Here is an 18,954-nt window from a genome sequence, read left to right as displayed (position 1 = left end):
TGCCCACCCCTGCACTAAGTAGTGGTGAGATCCATCTGACCATTGGGTGTAAACTGGATTAGAAGTGGGGAGAGACAAAACAGAGCAGCAAAAATGGAGTGGAGCACGAGAGAGAGCACAGCATAGATGGACTACTAGCTGGACATGCAGCACATAGTGGAGGAGGGTCAAAGATGATGAGGAGGGTTAGAGTCTGGATATCAGAAGATGGAACATAGTGGAAAATGATGATTGGATCATCTGAATGTGAGCTCATCTGGCCAGACTAAAGGAGAACATATAAAAGCAGAAATGGTACAGGTGATGGGACAAGGTTTGAGGTTGAAAGAAAAAAATATGAGCGAAGGCAGGAAAACATAAAATCATAGCATTTTAATGACAAAGACAAGAGTTTATAATGTGCCTGAAGTATCCAAAGAAAGAAAGATTCCTTATAAGAGGGTGAGCTGGGGGAGATAAAAGAGAGGAGATGTTTTTAAACTAAGTCTTGAATAATGAATTGGTTTTGACAGAATGAAAAGGGAAAGGTGGTTTTAAGTAGAGAAATACACATACAAAGGTATGGAGGTGCATGACTGTTCAGGGGGCAGAGGTGGGCAGAGGTAGGGGCAGGTGGGACTGAAGATGAGGCTAGAAAGGTGGGCGGGGCCAGACTGTGAGGGCTTTGTATGCCAGGCTATGGAGGTACAGATTTTATTCTAGAGGTAGCAGGATGTCATCAAAGGTTTCTGAGCAGGAAAAGAGTGGGAGCAGCTTGGGGTACAGATTGAGAGAAAGAGAAACTTGAGGCATCCAGATGAGGACATAGTCTACACACGAGAAATAAGAGCCTGAGCTCTCAAAAAAGCAAGGATGGGAGAGTGACACTCACCTGTGAGCTGCCGGTCTCCTCCACCTTCTGCTTGCAAATAGGCAAGTTCAGGATGCACCAAAAGTCCGGGATTATAGCCCCTAATGCACGCATCTGTCATTCGTGCTTCCAGTGTTTCAAATACTTTTTTCTTTGTCACATGAAGTATACCTAGGTTTGCAAAGCTGGATAAATAAAAAACAACCAAAGGTTAGGCAGTCAATGACTGGAATATATGGTTTCACTTGAGCACAGAGAATTTAAAAAACACACACACAGGTTCTCAATCACTGGGGCCCACACCATAGTCAAACACGTTGGTATTTCTGCAGAAATATATAAAGTAGACTCACCAAATGGGAAAATAAGGATTATAACCAGCTGTCCCTTCAGAACAGATTGGGTTTTTCCACTAAATGAGTCTGTGGTAAATTTAGCAAAACCTTTCGGTTTTTAGAGTTTATTAGACTTTCAAATTATGATGAAGGGAGTGGGGTAGACAGGCATATATAACCTAATAGAAAATTTTACATGGACTCATTTTAAAGTATTTTCTAGGAGAGTTGTATAAAATATTTTAATTCAAATACAGTACTAACTTTTCTAACTTTTTCTCAGAATAAGAGGAATATTATATTTCGAATAATTTGTTGGTTTGTTTGTTTTTGGATTATCCTTGGATTTCTGAATGGAATTTAAAGTCTAGGTCCTGTTTGGGGTCCCCCTTCCAGGAATTCCACCTCCTCCTAGGTTATCTATAAGGTTGAAATTATTCATTACTACTAGAATGTTTCCTAATTCTACATGGATTCATGCCTGAAGGTATATCTGTAATCAGGGACGGAGAACCTTTTATCGTGATGGTTGCATACCTATAGGACAAAATACGTTAATAAGCTAAATAAAGCAATTTAAGGGATTTCTAAAGAAAATATATAAAATGCTCCAACCATTTATTTTTTAAATAAAGTATATGAAAGAAGTATCTACATTATAAAAGACCAGGGGCCCTCACATCCTAAATGACCAGACGGATGACCAGTCACCAGGTGGGGGTGTGGGGGGTGGGGGTGTGGGGTAGCGGAGGGGTTCATGGGGGTGAGGGGGAGGTAAAGCAGGGGTGGTGAAGTTGTTAGCCTCTGGCCTGGGCTGGGCGGAGGCCTAATGACCTCACTGTTGCCTCAGTGGCTGCAGATCAGGCCCGGAGAGAGGCCTGGAGAGAGAGGCAGGGCCTAATCAGCAGCCACCATGGCTGCTGGCGAGGCCTGGAGAGAGAGAGAGAGAGAGAGAGAGAGAGAGAGAGAGAGAGAGAGAGGTGGGGCCTGATCCTCTGCTGCCACAGAGGCTATGGATCAGGCCCAGAGAGAGGCCCGGAGGCAGAGGCAGTCAGAGGCAGTTAGGGGTGATCAGGCAGGCAGGCAGGTGAGCGGTTAGGAACCTGCAGTCCCAGATTGCGAGTCCCACAGGGATTGGGCCTAAACCAGCAGTCAGACATCCCCCAAGGGAACCCCAATTAGAGAGGGTGCAGGCTGGGCTGAGAGAAATCCCCTCCATGCACAAATTTTGTGCACCGCGCCTCTAGTTTTACCTAATAATAGACAAAAAAGTAAACTGACCATCCCTCCACTACACTCACCAGCCAATCAGAAGAATATGCAAATTAACCCAACAAAGATGGCGGTTATTTTGCATACATAGGCGTGAAGTGGAGGTGCGAAGACTGAAGGCTCTCGCCGGAGCGAAGGCCTAGGTCCCGGGTGCCGGAGGAAAACTGGTGCCAGCAGCCAGGGGAAGGGAAGGCCTATTGCACGAATCTCTTTGTGCAACAGGCCTCTAGTATTTAATAAATGTAATATAACAAACAAAAAAGCACTTTACTAAGGAGACTCATTCATTCAACAAATATTTACTCAACTCCTTATTAGTGTCAGGCAGGCAGTGTCCTATTGCTCCTATCAGCAATAAAGAAATCCCGAGTTTCATAGAATTTATATGCTAGTGCAACAACAGAGAAGAAAAGAAGCAGATTTTATAGTATAATCTAGAAGATAAGTGTTACCAAGAAAAATAAGGTAGGGAACAGAAGAAGTAGTAGAAGGCATGACACTTTAAAATAGAGTGAGGCCAGAAAGGGCTCATGGAAAAGACAACAACTGAGCAAAGACTTGAAGGAAGTGAGGGGGAAGACGTAGATATGTGGAAGAATAGCAAGTGCAAGCACCCTGAAGTAGGGTCATGCCTGGTGTTTTCTAAAAACAGTAATGGCAAGGAGGCCTAGTGGATAGAGGATAATGAAGAAGAGGTTCAGGGGTTCAAAGAGGGAAGTGGTAGCACAGATCTTTTAAAGCCCGGTAAGCATTTGGAAGGTCTTTTGTTTTACTCTGACATTCACCCAAAAAGAAGAAAAAGAAGATAAGTATAGAGAAGACAGAAATATATGACAACTGGATTGAATGAAGCAAATAATATAACAATGTGGAAAGACCAGATAAACTATGGAAAGAAAACATAGGAGCGAAGGTAGAATGAGATGAGCCCTCAGACAGAGGCCCACAGACAGAATGAGACACATGTCCAGACAGTGATAGGAGAAACTGGGATAGTTGAGACATAAACAGAAGAAAATATGCTAAGAGAGAATTTAAACTCCTTGAGGGCAGAGATATCCAGTATCTAAAACAATGGATGTCTAATAAATATCTATCGAATCAATGAATGCATGAATTAATACAGCACAGAAAAATACACAACATGGCATACTACTATGCATGGAGGCATTGGTAATTTCTCAAAAACCAAATCTCCATTTTTTGGTCTTTTAAGCCTTATTCCTATAAAGACATCCAAAACTATGGGAAAACGAGGTACTCTCCTAGGTAATGGCAATGGCAAATATCTTTGTAGCACTTTACACATTATCATCTATAGGGTACTTTTCATGTATACTATTTTATTTAATCCCTGTAGAAAAGGCAACATCCTCATTATTCATTATGTGAATAGAGAATTTACTCTGGTAATAAATGAAACAATATAGAAGTCAGTCTTCTGCATCAAGTGATGATGGAGTATCAGAGACCAGATTGAACCTTTCACCTTAAACAACCACCACAACAAAAAACAAATGAAAAAAAAAAACAGTTTTCAGACACTGGACAATAGGCAGCACAGGACAGTGATTCTTAAGAAAAGGGAAACAAATACAATGAATCCTACAATTATGCTGGCTTACAGCTTAGAGTTTCTAGGCTGCAACACAGGAAGGGGGGCCCCAAACCGGACTTGGTGATCTCCCAGAGTTGAGGAGACAGAGTTAAAAATTTGAGGAGGCCAAGGAGGCTAGAATTCACAGGCAGAACCCCAGAGGGAAAAGAACCACATACAGAGAGATGCTCAGAGATAAACAGGGGCTTCACCTTGAGTGCTCGGCTGAGTACTATCGAGCATGTTTGTGAGGAAATGACCCAAGGCTGGGAAAAGAACCACCAAAGAGGAGCAGGCAGACAATTCTTGGAGGACACGCAGGGCTGGAATAATTCAAGAAATTTTGAAATACATAAAGCATCAGGATGAATATTCAGAAATGCTTTACTAATGGTATCAAATTAACCCTAGAGTAAAGGCTGCTTTGGTTTCCCTAACAAAGCATAAAAGTAAGTCTAGAAAGAATCAAACTGTTCTCAAATTTACCTTTATCCCAATGCTCAAAAATATTTAAAAACATACAAAAAAAATACAGCATGTAATATCCAAAGTTCAAAATGTCTGCCATCCAATAAAAAAACAACAACTGCCAAGCATGCAAAGAAGTAGGAAAATATAACTCATAATGAGGATAAAAATCAATTAATGGAAACACATATATAAATGAGAGAGGACAAAGAATTTGTAGGCAAGTACACTGAAATTGCTATTATAGATATGGTCCATATAATCAATGGTCAAGAAAACAGAAAGCATTATGGAAGATAGAAAAGAGACCCCAAACAAACCTGTAGAGATGAAAACTATAATGTCAGAGAAGAAAAATACACTAGATAAAATTAAGAACATATTAGACATGACAGATAAAAAGATTAGTGAACCTGAGGACACAGTAATAGAACTATCTAAAATTAAACAGGAAAAAAATAAAAAATATTTTTAAAAGAACTGATATTGAGCTGTGACACAATTTGAAACAGCCAAATATACATGTGATTGGTGTCCCAGAGAAGAGGAAAAGAGGAATGGAAAAAATATTTTAAAAAATAATGGCTGAAAAGTTTTTGACCAGAGATCCAAGAATTTTAATAAGCCCTAAGGCACAAGATACATGAAGGACACTACACTGAAATCCATTATAATAAAAATGCTTAAAACTAATGATGCAGAAAAAAATCTGAAAGGCTAATAGAGAAAAAAAGATACACTGTGTGAATAGGAACAAAAATAAAAATGAGGAGAGATTTCTTGTTGGAAACTAAGACCAGCCAGATCACCCTAGAGCAGTACATATTGAGGACATGTAAGAAAAACATTGCCAATATAGAATTCTATACTCTTCAAAAATATATTTGAAAAACAAAGATGAAACAAAGAGGTTAAAAATGTACAACAACTGAAAGAATTTATCAGCATCAGATCAGTACTACAGAAAAATTAAAGAAGGGGCTTCAGGCAGAAGAAAATCAACTCAGATGGATGCTTGACTATGAAACAGAATGAAGAACACTGAAAATAGTTAATATATTACATTTTTCCTTATTTAAAATTTCTTTAAAAGATAACTGACTGTTTAAAGCAAAAATAAAAACAATATATTGCATCATGTTTTACACCAACATGTGTTATAATATATATTTACATATGTATATAATATAGCTATACATATATTTAAACATATATATTTATATATATAAAATGTAGAATATATGACACAACAGCACAAAAGCCAAGAGAAAGGAAATGAAAGTTTACTGTTCAAAAGTACAGTATAGAGGAAATAGTCAATAATATTGTAATAACTACATATGGTGTCAGCCGGGTGCTAAACTTATTAGGGTGATCACTTCATAAGATATATAAATGTCTAATCACTATGTTGTACACCTGAAACTAATATAATAATGTATGTCAACTGTAATTAAAAAATTTATTCAAAATGAATACTATAAAATCAAATTTTTGAAAGGATGGAAATTGATTTTGACAAAAAAAGAAAGTATACTGTTCATATACTATACATGAAGAGATGTAATGTACTTAAAGTCAGACTTATTAACTTTAAGATGTATACTATAAACTGTGCTAAAAATACAAAAAGTTATAAACCAAATAGGGATAAAATGAAATCATAACAAATAATTAATCTAAAAGAAGGCAGAAAAAGAGGAACAAAAACAGATGTGACTATTAGAAAACAAACAGCAAGATGGTAAATCTGAACATAGCTATATCAGTAATTGGATTAAATATAAGTTATTTAAGTCCCCCAATTAAAAGGCAGTGTCAAATGGAATAAAAAAAGTAAGACCCAACTATATACAGAGCATATTTACTTTGAACATAAAGACACAAATAGGTTAAAACTAAAGAATGGAAAAAAATGTTCCAAACTAACATTAATCAAAAGAAAGTTAAGCAGCTATATTAATATCAGTTTAGGTAGAGTTTAGAGCAAAGAATATTACTAGGGATAAAAAGGATAATTTCATAATGAAAAAGGGATCGATTCATTAGGAGGACTTAAGAACCCTAAATATTTATGTGTCTAATAAAAGAGATTCACAATATAAGCAGCAAAATCTTATAGAACTGAAAGAAGAACTAGGTATATCTATAAATATAGTCAGAGATTTCAACACCCTCTCTCAATAATTGATAGAACAAGTAGGGAGAAAATTAGTAAGGACACAGAAGATTTGAACAACACTATCAAACAACTTGACCTAATTGACATTTATGGAACGTTCATTCAACTTGACCAGGTTAATCATTCTTTTTTAAGTACCCGGAATCATTTACCAGGACAGAACATAGTCTGATCCATAAAACAAGTCTCAATAAATTTAAAAGGATTCAAATCATACCAAGTATTCTCTTATCACAATGGCACTTAAATCAGATATCAATAACTGAAAGATTATTTAGACAGGAGTATATTTAAATGAAGACTGGCTATGTAATAATTGTTGAAGTTGGGTGATGGGTACACAGGGATACAAAGAATAGCTCAATTATATTCTTTCTATTTTTGAATGTGTTTGAAAGTTTCTATAATAAAATGTAATATAAAATGAAGAACAGACACTATTAACACACGCACCTTAAAAAATTGAGAATCATAAATGTTAAATACATGGGATGCAAAATGGCACAGCCACTTTGGAAAACAATGTAGCAGTTTCTAATCAACATAAATGCATCCCTAAAATACCACTCAATATTTACTCAAGCACAAGAGAAATAAAAACTGATGTTCACACAAAAAGTGTTTTTGTCATAAAAAAACTAGAAACAAACCAAATATTTCAACAGGTGGATGGATAAACAAACTGTGATACACCGATACAATGCAAAACTATTTAGAAACTAGAAGGAATAAACTACTGATATACACATCAACCTGGAGGAATCTCAAATACATTAGGCAAAGTGAAAGCCAGATTTAAAAATGCTACATGTTGTGTGATTCCATTTGTATGTCGTTCTGGAAAGACTAAACTATAGGGCTAGAAATCAGATCAAGAGTTGTCAGGGCCTGGAATGGGAGGAGGGCACACAGAGACTTTGGGGGATGATGCAACTGTCCTATACCTTGGTGCATAGATGAGTATGTGTCAAAATTCATAGAACTGTTCACTTTAAAGGTTTATATTACAGTATTTAAATTATACTTCAATAAAACCTGACAAAAATAAAAAAAGGTGGTGACAGCTAATAAGACCAAGACTACAATCCTGTTTCTTACTCAAAATGCCACATTCTTCCACACCAGTGGTTTTCAAAGAGAAGTCTCTAGAGCAGCAGTATCAGCATTACTTCAGAACTTATTAAAATGTAAATTTTGGGGCCCTCTCCCAAACCTACTGAATGAGCAACTCTGAGGGTGGGGTTCAGCAACTTGTGTTTTAACAACTCCTCTGGGAGACTGCCAGTCACACTAAAGGTTGAGAACCGCTGCTCTACACTATGTGAGACCAAAGAGATCAGTATCTCTGGGAGTTGGGCTGGCATCAGTATTTTTATAAAGTGACCTAAGGTGACTTTAATTCGCAGCCAGGTTTGATATCCTCTGCACTGGGCCAGATGTTTCCAGCATCTTCATCAGCGGGGGACTGCTGCTGTCCTCCGGGAAGGTTCAAATCCCAGTGTCATTGGGTTGGGATTCTAAAGTTGCCCCTTCACCTGCCCATAATTCTGTTCAGGACTCAAACACTGACTTCAGAGCTCGCCTAAGATTTAAAAGCAGTCTACATATTTTGGAAATTATTCCCTTAGCACAGGGGTCCTCAAACTTTTTAACCAGGGGGCCAGTTCACTGTCCCTCAGACTGTTGGAGGGCCGGACTATAGTTTAAAAAAAAACTATGAACAAATTCCTATGCACACTGCACATATCTTATTTTGTTTATTTATTTATTTATTTTTAATATATTTTATTGATTTTTTACAGAGAGGAAGGGAGAGGGATAGAGAGTTAGAAACATCGATGAGAGAGAAACATCGATCAGCTGCCTCCTGCACACCCCCCACTGGGGATGTGCCCGCAACCAAGGTACATGCCCTTGACCGGAATCGAACCTGGGACCTTTCAGTCCGCAGGCTGACACTCTATCCACTGAGCCAAACCGGTTAGGGCCATATCTTATTTTGAAGTAAAACAACAAAACAGGAACAAATACAATATTTTTATTTGCATGTGGCACGCGGGCCGTAGTTTGAGGACCCCTGCCTTAGCAGATGTATCATTGGCAAGTATGTTCTCCCATACAGTGGGCTCCCTTTTCATTTTTGTTGATGGTTTCTCTTGCTGTGCAGAGCTTTTTATTTTGATGTAGTGCCATTTGTTTATTTTCTCCTTTGTTTCCCTTGCCCTAGAGGTATTGGTAAATATATTGCTATCAGAGATGTCTGAGATTTTGCTGCCTATGATTTCTTCTAGGATTTTTATGGTTTCATGATTTACATTTAAGTCTTTTATCCATTTTGAGTTTTTTTTGTGTATGGAGTAAGTTGGTGGTCTAGTTTCATTTTTTTGCATGTACCTGTGCAATTTTCCCAACACCATTTATTGAAGAGACTCTCCTGAGTCCATTGTATGCTCTTGTCTCCTTTGTCAAATATCAATTGAGCGTAATGGCTTGGGTCTATTTCTGGGTTCTCTGTTCTGTTTCATTGATCTGTATGACTGTTTCTGTGCCAGTTCCAGGCTGTTTTGATTATAGTGGCTTTGTAGTATAACTTGATATCTGATATTGTGATTCCTCCAACTTTGTACTTCTTTCTCAAGATTGCTGTAGCTATTCAGGGTCTCTTTTGGTTCCATGTAAATTTTTGGAGTGTTTGTTCTAGCTCTGTGAAATATGCCATTGGTATTATAATAGGGATTTCATTGATAACAAACTATCCACCTGAAAAATAAGCAAAGGACCTAAATACACACTTCTCCAAAGTAGACATATAGATGGCCAAGAGACATATGAAAAAATGCTCCAAGTCACTAATCATCAGAGAGATGCAAATTAAAACAATAATGAGGTATCACCTCAAATCTGTCAGCATAGCGATCATTAATAAATCAACAAATGACAAGTGCTGGTGAGGATGTGGAGAAAAGGGAACCCTAATACACGGCTGGTGGGAATGCAGACTGGTGCAGCCACTATGGAAAACAGTATTGAGTTTCCTCAAAAAATTAAAAATGGAATTGCCATTTGATGCAGCAATCCCACTTCTAGGAATATATCCTAAGAAACCCAAAACACCAATCAGAAAGAATATATGCATCCCTATGTCATAACAGCACAATCTGAAATAGCTAAGACCTGGAAACAGCCCAAGTGGCCATCAGTAGACTAGTGGATAAAAAAGCTGTGGTAATTTACCATAGCTAAGATTTGGAAACAGCCTAAGTGCCCATCAGCAGATGAGTGGATTAAAAAACTGTGGTACATCTACACAGTGGAATACTACACTGCTATAAAAAAGAAGGAACTCTTACTCTTTGAGACAGCATGGAAGAACCTGGAGAGTATTATGCTAAGCGAAATAAGCCAGTCAGAGAAAGATAAGCATCACATGATCTCACTTATATGTGAAATCTAATGAACAAAATAAGCTGATGAACAAAATAGATCCAGAGACACAGAAGCATGAAACAGACTGACAAATCTCAGATGGAAGGTGGGGGTGGGGAGAGATTAACTAAAAAACTTATATGCATATATGCATAACCCATTGACACAGACAACAGAGTAGTGAAGGGCTGGGGAGGGGTACAGGGTGGAGGGGGTCAATGGGAAAAAAGGGGACATCTGTAATACTTTCAACAATAAAGATAAATTTAAAATAAATAAATAAAAGAAGTCTACAGTGTCTGTAAAGTAATTTGCCTTAGATATTTTGGATATAAATATCTTTGTTGGACATGTGATTTACAAATATTTTCTTCCTGTGTAAAGCTTGTCAGTTCCTTGCCATTTTGACACTGTGCATAATTTCTTTGGCCCACAAGAATTTAAAAATTTTTATATAAAAAAAGCAGCCTTCAACTCACACCCGACTTTGGAAGTTGGATACTTACAATCTTAGTCCATACTTTGCCTATTTTCTCCAAACACTCCTTTTGTGTGTACTAAGGCTGACCCAGATGAAATTGCCAATAATTATTTTTTGGACCCTCAAAAACAACAATTTAATGTGGTCTGCACTAACTCCTTGAGGGAAGGCCACATTCCTCTTTTGCATGTTTTAAAATAATATATCTACTCCTAGTGCTTACTAATTGCTATATGCCATAAATTTTAGTTAAAAAAAAAAGACTTCACATCTCTAAATTAGGGTTGCCAGGAAGCAAATGGAGGGTGTGGTGATTATTGGTGAGGATGGTTGCTTAAGGCAAAGTCAAACAACAGTTTCTATTGCCTGAAAATTTCAGAGAACCAAAATGTTGTTGAACCAGATTGTTGATATTCAGGGTCAAAAATATAATACCAAACTAAGATTATATTTATGAGGACCAGCACTAAAGACTAACTAAATAAATGAATAAAAAATATAAAGGCAAAATTAAGGCTAACTAAAAAAATTTAAAAGGGCAAATGCCTCAAGTTAAAGCAATCAAACCCACAATCATGAATATTTTAATATAGATAAAATATATTTGAAAATAGAAACTAAGTTTTACTGAGAACCCCAAAGAAAGGCAATTCTTTTGGTTTTAATAATTTAAATGTTATTTATCTTCTCAGTGTCCTTTTTAATATAGCTTTCTTGATGTGTTGGATCAGTGCCCTGCTTGTAAATCTATATTGTACTCTTGGCCTAAGCTATATTATTGAAAACAGGTTATCTTCCATTTCTAGTATTGACAAGTCTAAGAAATAACGCTGGCTATCTTCCTAGATTTCTCTATGTGCTCTTCTTACCTACAAGTTAGAACTAAATAATAATCAATGACATACCACAAATACATATGTGGCAAGTCTGCTCATGTTACTCCATAACATTAGCTTAAAGTCAGTTCAGTCTAGAATTATGGAGACGTAAAAAGCCTGGAGATGAATTCCGTAGCTCAACACATATTTTAGAAGGGAAGAAATTCAAGTTCTCAAGAAGTCATGCGAATTGTCCCCAGTCCACTCCAGCCAGGGTGGCCCAGTGGTTGAGCATGGACCAATGATCCAGGAGGTAACAGTTTGAGTCCAGTCAGGGCACATGCCTTGGGTTGTGGGCTCAAAACCTGGTAGGGGGCATGCAGGAGGCAGCCGATCGATGTTTCTCTTCGTTCGATGTTTCTATCTCCCTCTCCCTGTCCCTTCCCCTCTTTATAAAATCAATAAAAACATGTTTTAAAAAATTATCCCCAGTCCTATTGTTGAGAGTGACAGAAATGAAAATAGAATTCTGGTTTCCAAACTACTAGCATGATATTTTTTCAACTAAAATGCAACAGGTTCTAACATCGGAAACTTTGAGAGAGAGAGAGAGAGAGAGAGAGATGAATCATGAAGGAAATACTGCATTTTGGAAAATATTATAAGCAAAAGTTTCTGTTAAAAGTCAAATTACAAAGGGAGTACCAATGTTTTATAGAACACTGAACAAGAGGCTACTGAGTCTATTGCAACTCTCAAGTGGCATCCTCTGGATTAAATTTCTCAGGGAAATTGTATAGGGTTAGGAAGTCCCACAGCACTATGACCAGATACCTTGAGATCAGATTTAGGAACTTAGATGATCAAAATGTTTGTTGAATGAATGAATGAATGAATGTAGTGTGAATGAATGTGTTCTCCCAACTATTGAACCCCACACTCTAGCACTGCAAAAGAGTAAAAGATTTCCTCACTTGCCTTGGAAACGGAATTTACTTCGACTCTGCTGTAGGTCCCCAAATAAATAGCCATTAGTTCCTTCGAGAATCCTGAAAGGTTACTAAACTAAACCACAGAAACACCAAATTACAGGCAACATACTGGAAGTTTTATAATAACAAATATTATTAGTAGGGAACTTCATCCATAATTTCCTCTAAAGGATATGATGATCACACAGATTAAACAGGACCAAAGAGAATAACACTTCAAACTGACAGCAGCCTGGATGGAGTACATCTGCAGAAACACTAAGTGATCCAATCGTCTGAAACCCTGACAGTCACCCAGCATTTCAAAGCTCTCACGGGTCAGTTAGGAACTGCAAGGCTGTTCCAACACAGACCATGAACCAACCATGACACACAACAGGAAACAGGCCAGTCCTTCAGGAGGATGTTGAAACAAGTTTATGTAAAGCACAGTTGAATTTTTCAAATCAATTTAAGCTTCTTCCTTCAATCTAGAGTCCCTTTTTTTCTAACATCAAAAGCATCAGATTTTAGTGACTTAAAAGAAAGCTCTCTCTCTAGGTTTTTCACACTTGAATATTTTCACAGTCAAACAAAGAAATGCCTAGGAACATGAAAGCTCGGCCTCCCCAAGAACAACTGACTTGAAACTTGATCGGAATTCAAAGCCTGAAATGCTACCATCAGCTTAATTACAGTTGACTTAAGCAATTCCTTTCTTTTGAATGAGCAGTCCAGATTAACTGGGATTATATCACAAACTATTTAAACCAGGAGCTCCAGTGGCGCAATCGGTTAGCGCGCGGTACTTATAAGACAAACTATTTAAACCAGTATTAGGAAACCCTGAAAGATATTTTTAAAAATTAAATAAATTTAAAATTTCGTACTGCTTTTGGACTGAATTTATTTTTATAATACTTCTTTCACTGGTTGGTCTGATCGGTCTGACCAACCTTAAATGAAGAAGTCACTTGGTATTTACATTTCAAGTCTAATTAATGGCAAAGCAAATTTGCATTCTTTGACTTCTTACCTGTGGCACACTCCCCAAGTAGCACAGAGCTGAAACAATATTTATCTATCCACTTCATGCTCAAAATGTTCACACTATAAATCCAGACTCAGTACTCCATTAAAGAAATCATCAAGAGTATATAAAACCATTCATAAAGTGTTGATTTCTGGTATAATTATTCCTTCTAACTTGCTCTTACCTTTATTTCCAGAAGAAAAATTTTGCTAAAAGTGGCACAAATGTGTCATAGATCAAGTGGCCAGGTAATCTATCAGCCACTTCTGACAGGGAAAGGAGGTGCTATAAGTAATGAGGCCAGGACCACAGGTGCAAACTGGGCTGCCTCAGGGAAACCAGGCATGTGGGTGCTGTATGCCTCAGAATCCAAGTGAGGGCACACGTTTACATTTCCAGCCTTCTGAGAGGCATGGAAAGACCCCTAATGAAGAGGCCCTTTCAGTCCAAGTCTTGGCTGCCATGTTCTATCCGCTCTCCTTGGCATCGCATCCACTCACTTACCCGACCACCATGTCCTTGGGTCCAGCAGTCACGGTGCAGATCCCGTCCTCGCAGTGCTTCCCCACCAGGCTGTGTGCATGCAGGTGGATGCTTTTCCCATTTGTGACCAGCTGAACAATAACCTTTGCAGGTCCCATATAGTTGCAGATCTATGTAAGAAGCACATTTTAAAAGTGAGTGCATCTGACTCAATTGCAGTGTAGAAAAAATGCTTAGGACAAGCCGGTAAGTCTAAAAAATATGCTCTGTTTTTAAAAATATGTGATGAACAAATGATGGGATGGAAATACATAAAAATGCTAATGGTGGTTGTTTTGTGCGTGGAGGACCTACTATTTGGTAGCAGACCAAACATAACACAGTCTGTACTGTTGAAGTTGGAACACCACATCTTTAGGATGCTGTGTAGCCATGAAGCACCCTCTTCCTACTAACCAAGAATACATTTTCATCTGCACCTTCATCACAATTTTCAGTCATAAAAGTTGTATAAAAGACCTGTCAGAAGGGAACTGGGATTGATGGAGGATGGAAATCAAGGGAAGGAGTGATGTGAGCAGGCGCAGTGCATCCTATGTCTCTGCCATGAGATAGGCGGGAGAGTCTTGCCAGGAACCTGGCTCTCAAGGTTGTCAATGGACACCCCAGCTCACAGACTAGGGTTGCAGTGATTGGTTAGGAAACCTGAGCCTGGCACTCTCTTCTATGAGCTCTGATAACTGAGTTACAGATGCCCAGATCATAGTTCTTTTCTTTAGTTCAAGTAAGTGCGCTTCCAAGGTGCAAATCCTTATGTCTAACACCTATTGAGCTCTTATAAAATCAGGTTTTCCCATTTAAGGTAATTTATCTTTTTTATTGTTATACCATTAAAGTAATAATACCACTAAAAAGGAAACAGCAAGGGGATCACTACATTTTAAGCAAAGAGAAGTTGGACAACCTTTCTCCTCTAGTTGGTCCTCAGACCCTTAGAGCAGACCACAGGTTCCTTCTTTGAGAGAGCCCCAACACTAAACTCATATTAACAGGAAAGACCAATGGCTTTAGTTTTCACTTTCCCAAATCCTATGAATCAGAATCCTGTCATAAATTCAGCCAAAACTGTTAGAAATACATTATATCTCCTCAAAGGGTGACCAGCCATCTTAGTTTGCCCAGAACTGAGAGGGTTTCCTGGTACACAGGACTTTCAGGGCTAAGAGTTGGTCATCCTATCTCTGAAACTCATACTGCCTCTTTTCGAGGAAGTGCATGACCTAAGTCAACTCTACAATCATTAGAAATATTTTCATCTGCACAAGCAGCCTTTAGCTTAGGAGGGGAAACAAGCGGACCGGAATCCCATCTGGTGAACTTGAGGAAGAACCTACATTTGCCAATAAAATTTCTTGGAAACAGACTTTCAACCAATCTGCTTCTACTAGAATATCACCAAACAGATCCAGATTTCCTTGATGCAGGGTTTCATCAGGATTTTTCAGCATGGCTTTCCCCCCAGTCCAATCTCTCATTGCAAGAATTGAGAAGTTGATATGAACTGGGATTATTCCCTATGAGGTTTTGGGGGAGAGACTACCCTGTAACCAACAGTGTGGCTCCACTGGAAACCTTAGGGCCGCTCTGCCTGAACCTTGACTCAGAGCTGCAGCAAGAGTTTGCTTCCAAATTCTCTAACCGGCCTTCCCAAGGACCACAGCCACCTGTGGGGGTGGCCTCCCGTCCTTGTAGAGCCAAGCTAATCACAAAACATATTTAGGATTGAATCAGGTTTTGACTACCTCAAAGCACAAATAAATAATTTCTTAAAGAGGTATAGCATCTAAAAAAGCCCTCTGGGCATAACATTAATTATGAACTTTAATGCTTTACCTTTTATAACAGGCAGAAAGCCTTTGTCCCTTCAGGACAGGACAGGGGTTGGAAAGTACTGGGTTTGCTCCAAAGTTGGCTGTTGTCCCTACATACTCCCTGGATCGTTGATGCCAGTTTTGTGCGTTTGGTGCTGACATCTGAAGTTGGTTTTTGTTATGAGGACACACTCCACAGGGGCTTCTTCAGCGGTAAATGAACAGTGGAAGCAGCACTAAAGAGATCATGTAATTCCACTTTTTAAGTGTACGAAGCAGAGAAATGCAACAGTGTAAGGCATGGCGAAATGCTTCACTTGGGTGAAATCAGGCAGGCTTTCCACCAAAGCAGGACAACAGAAGGAATCCAGTGACTAAAGCCCAATCACTTAGGATATCTGGGCCTTTCAATGTCACCACGAGGAAGGAATCAGTCACTGAAGGGAAGAGGTGGGAGGTGCCCCCAAAAGTACTCACATCTTTTTCTTTCTACTACTTCACGATTAAAGGGTGGCAAGAATGAGGAACTGGGTAGTCTCTGAGGAAAGGTACCTGAAAAATTTGCCGATGACTAATGCGCTGAGCCATTTGAGAGTTCAGGTCGGCATGGCATCATCTGGTTTTTACACAGACCACAGAGCAAGGACAGGGAGGCCCCTGGGTTTTGTGGACTTTCCAAAATACTGACTGAGGGAAGAAAGCTGAAGTGTGAGACAGAAAACACATGGTACTGTTTTCAGGTTATATGGCGAAATGGGATTCTAACATGGAGGGGGGGCGGGGGAGAGGGAGAGTGTGATGTACTTTATAAAATGCCAGGATGGCTGAGAGCTCTTTGCAGTTGATTCAGAAATTCCTTTGTTTTACGGGGAATGTAATTACTTTTATTCAGCCTCCCTCTTACTTTTTTGAATAGCAGTTCCCTTGGAAGTTAAGTTTGTAGAAAGCAACTGTATCTTCCAGAAAGGTGGAATCATTTTTGAAAGAGTCTGAACATAGCAGGCTCTTAATTAAACACTAATGGCTCAAACACAAGGTAAGTTTTCAGTCACAGACAAGGAGGCACAGATGACAACTTGAGTAATCAGCTATCAGGGGGGCATTGTCAGTGCAAGTACTTGAGGGGCAGACGAGCTGGGTTTAAAGACAGGTCTATCGTTTCCTAGCTGTGGCCTTGGGCTGTGTTCAATTCCTCATCTGTAAAATGGGGATAATAACAGGACCTTACAGGTCTGTTGTGAGGATTAAATACGTTCATGCATGTAAAGTCTTTGGAACACTGACCAGTCAGTAACAATAGTGCACAAGCATTACCTAGTACCTTTTTTACTACTATAATGTACTTCTCTACCCAGAGATCTTTAAACAATACAACTGCCCTGAGATGATGTTTAAAATAAATCCTGTCTAAAGGCAGGTGGTTAGTATAAATGACGAATTAAGGCCCCTTTTATCCCTAGGGTAAATCTTTCCAGAGTGCCATATTTTATTGGGCTTCATTAATGTTCTAGTAATAATTATGTTATTATAGTAACAGCTGCCCTTCTTGGGGGCGCTCAGGATTCTGTGGCTTCCCTGACGAATTAAACTTTTCTTCCAGGAGCTTCATGACTCAATACCTACTGATGACCACAGGCTAGATCTGCTTTTTGAGTCAGAAGTAGAAACCAAGGTCTCAGATAGTACCAAACTTAGTCAAACCACCTCCTTTTATTTAAAACAACTCCGCCATGCTCTGGCAAAGTACATGATTAAGAGAAATAGTCTAGAATTTTCTGGGGATCAGAATTTGAAATGGCCAGTTTGCTTGCTGAGTAAATGTGACCCTATCACTCTGGCAGAATGTAGAGTCAACATGAAGGTAAGACGTGACACATGAACTAGTTCTTTTTCTGCTTAGTTTTCCTCATGAAGTGACGATAATTAAAGAAGAGGCAGAGGAAAAAAGCAATGTGGTTAATTCCAAGAGCTCAGAGGCCAAGCTGCTGGGCTCAAATCCCTCTGCTGCCAATTATTAGCTGGTCAACAGGGAAAGATGGTTAACATCTCTGGATATCAGCTTCTCCACCTCTATATGAAAGTAACATCACACTTGGTTTCGCAGGATTGTTTTGAAGGATTAAATGAGCTGATACAGTGCTTGGAACCTAATGGGATTAGCAATCTCAAATATCAACTCTCCTATCCTCACTGATAACCAAAATGTGTCCACTTATTCAATAATTACTTATTAAGCCCCTGTATGTTTCATGCCCTGCAGTAACTCAGGGAATGAAGGGATATAGAGTGAGTGCAAAACAGACACAGCCCCTGTTTTTGTGGGAATTAAAGAACAGGACCAATAATAATCAGAGACTCTCACAAATAAATGCAAACACATAACTGTGAAGCACGGACAAAGGACATATTGTAGGGATCTGACTGTGTCAGGAAGTCTGAGAAAACTTCCTGAAGGAGCAATGAGGGCTGAGCTCTGGAAGAAGAATAGGAGTGGAACAAGGGAAGAGGTGAACAGGAACCCAGGGGTTTGGGAACAGCATTCCTGACAGGAGGAACAGCATGTGCAAAGGCTCTGTGGTTAGTCTGCTTATTAGTCATACTCGCCACCACTTCTCAGTTTCCTTCAAGTGGTTCTTACCACCTGGGGGTGTCCCTTCCTTCTCTTTTCTACCTAGAACCACCTATTTCTCAAGGGTAAGACCTAATTCTCAGTCTTCCATGACACGCTCCTCACCACTTTAGTCCACAAAACCCCACTTCTGTCCCTTTCTTTGGGACTATCATTAGAGCAGGACAGGAAAACTACAGGCAACTTACTGCGATGAGAAGATGATAAAACCAGGTGGCAACTATAGGGTTCTCGTCTTACCTCCCTTGCTTGTTAAATTCCCAGAGTACACACATCTGTATGTCCTGACTTACTGTTTTTATGGCAGGAAAGGAAACATGTTAACTCAGCCAGTTTTCACATCAGCCCTGTGGACGTCCATCGTGGTACCCCACTCCACAGCCGAGGAAACTGAGGCACATTAAGACCAAGTGAACTGCCATCTTTCCTATAACTGGAGTGAGTGGGTAGACCTTTAAACTTGGGTGTGTCTACCTCCAAAGCCCACTCACATTCTGTATTATACTGGGTACCACTTGGCTTGATCAGTTTTACTTCC

General features: G+C 39.1%; 1 protein-coding gene across 9 annotated transcripts in view; it reads right to left on the bottom strand.

Moving 5' to 3' along the window:
* The window catches only part of NFKB1 (nuclear factor kappa B subunit 1), a 107,693-nt gene that overhangs the window by 42,475 nt on the left and 46,264 nt on the right, over positions 1 to 18,954 (bottom strand). For 5 of the 9 annotated variants that reach the window (XM_006094093.3, XM_023758389.1, XM_006094094.3 and 2 more), the window contains exons 5-6: positions 13,938 to 14,086; positions 872 to 1,035 (exon numbers count right to left, since the gene is read on the bottom strand). In XM_006094093.3, coding sequence (XP_006094155.1) covers positions 872 to 1,035; positions 13,938 to 14,086 — 313 coding nt within the window. Of the gene's footprint in view, positions 1 to 871; positions 1,036 to 13,937; positions 14,087 to 15,809; positions 15,952 to 18,954 lie in introns of those variants that run through there. The other 4 variants (XM_023758391.1, XM_014460321.2, XM_014460322.2 and 1 more) reach the window with 2 other exon arrangements.

The sequence above is a fragment of the Myotis lucifugus genome, unplaced genomic scaffold (assembly GCF_000147115.1).
Source record: "Myotis lucifugus unplaced genomic scaffold, Myoluc2.0 scaffold_129, whole genome shotgun sequence".
Taxonomy (NCBI): domain Eukaryota; kingdom Metazoa; phylum Chordata; class Mammalia; order Chiroptera; family Vespertilionidae; genus Myotis; species Myotis lucifugus.
The sequence above is the reverse complement of the archived record's forward strand: the minus strand, read 5'-3'. Positions and strand labels throughout refer to the sequence as shown.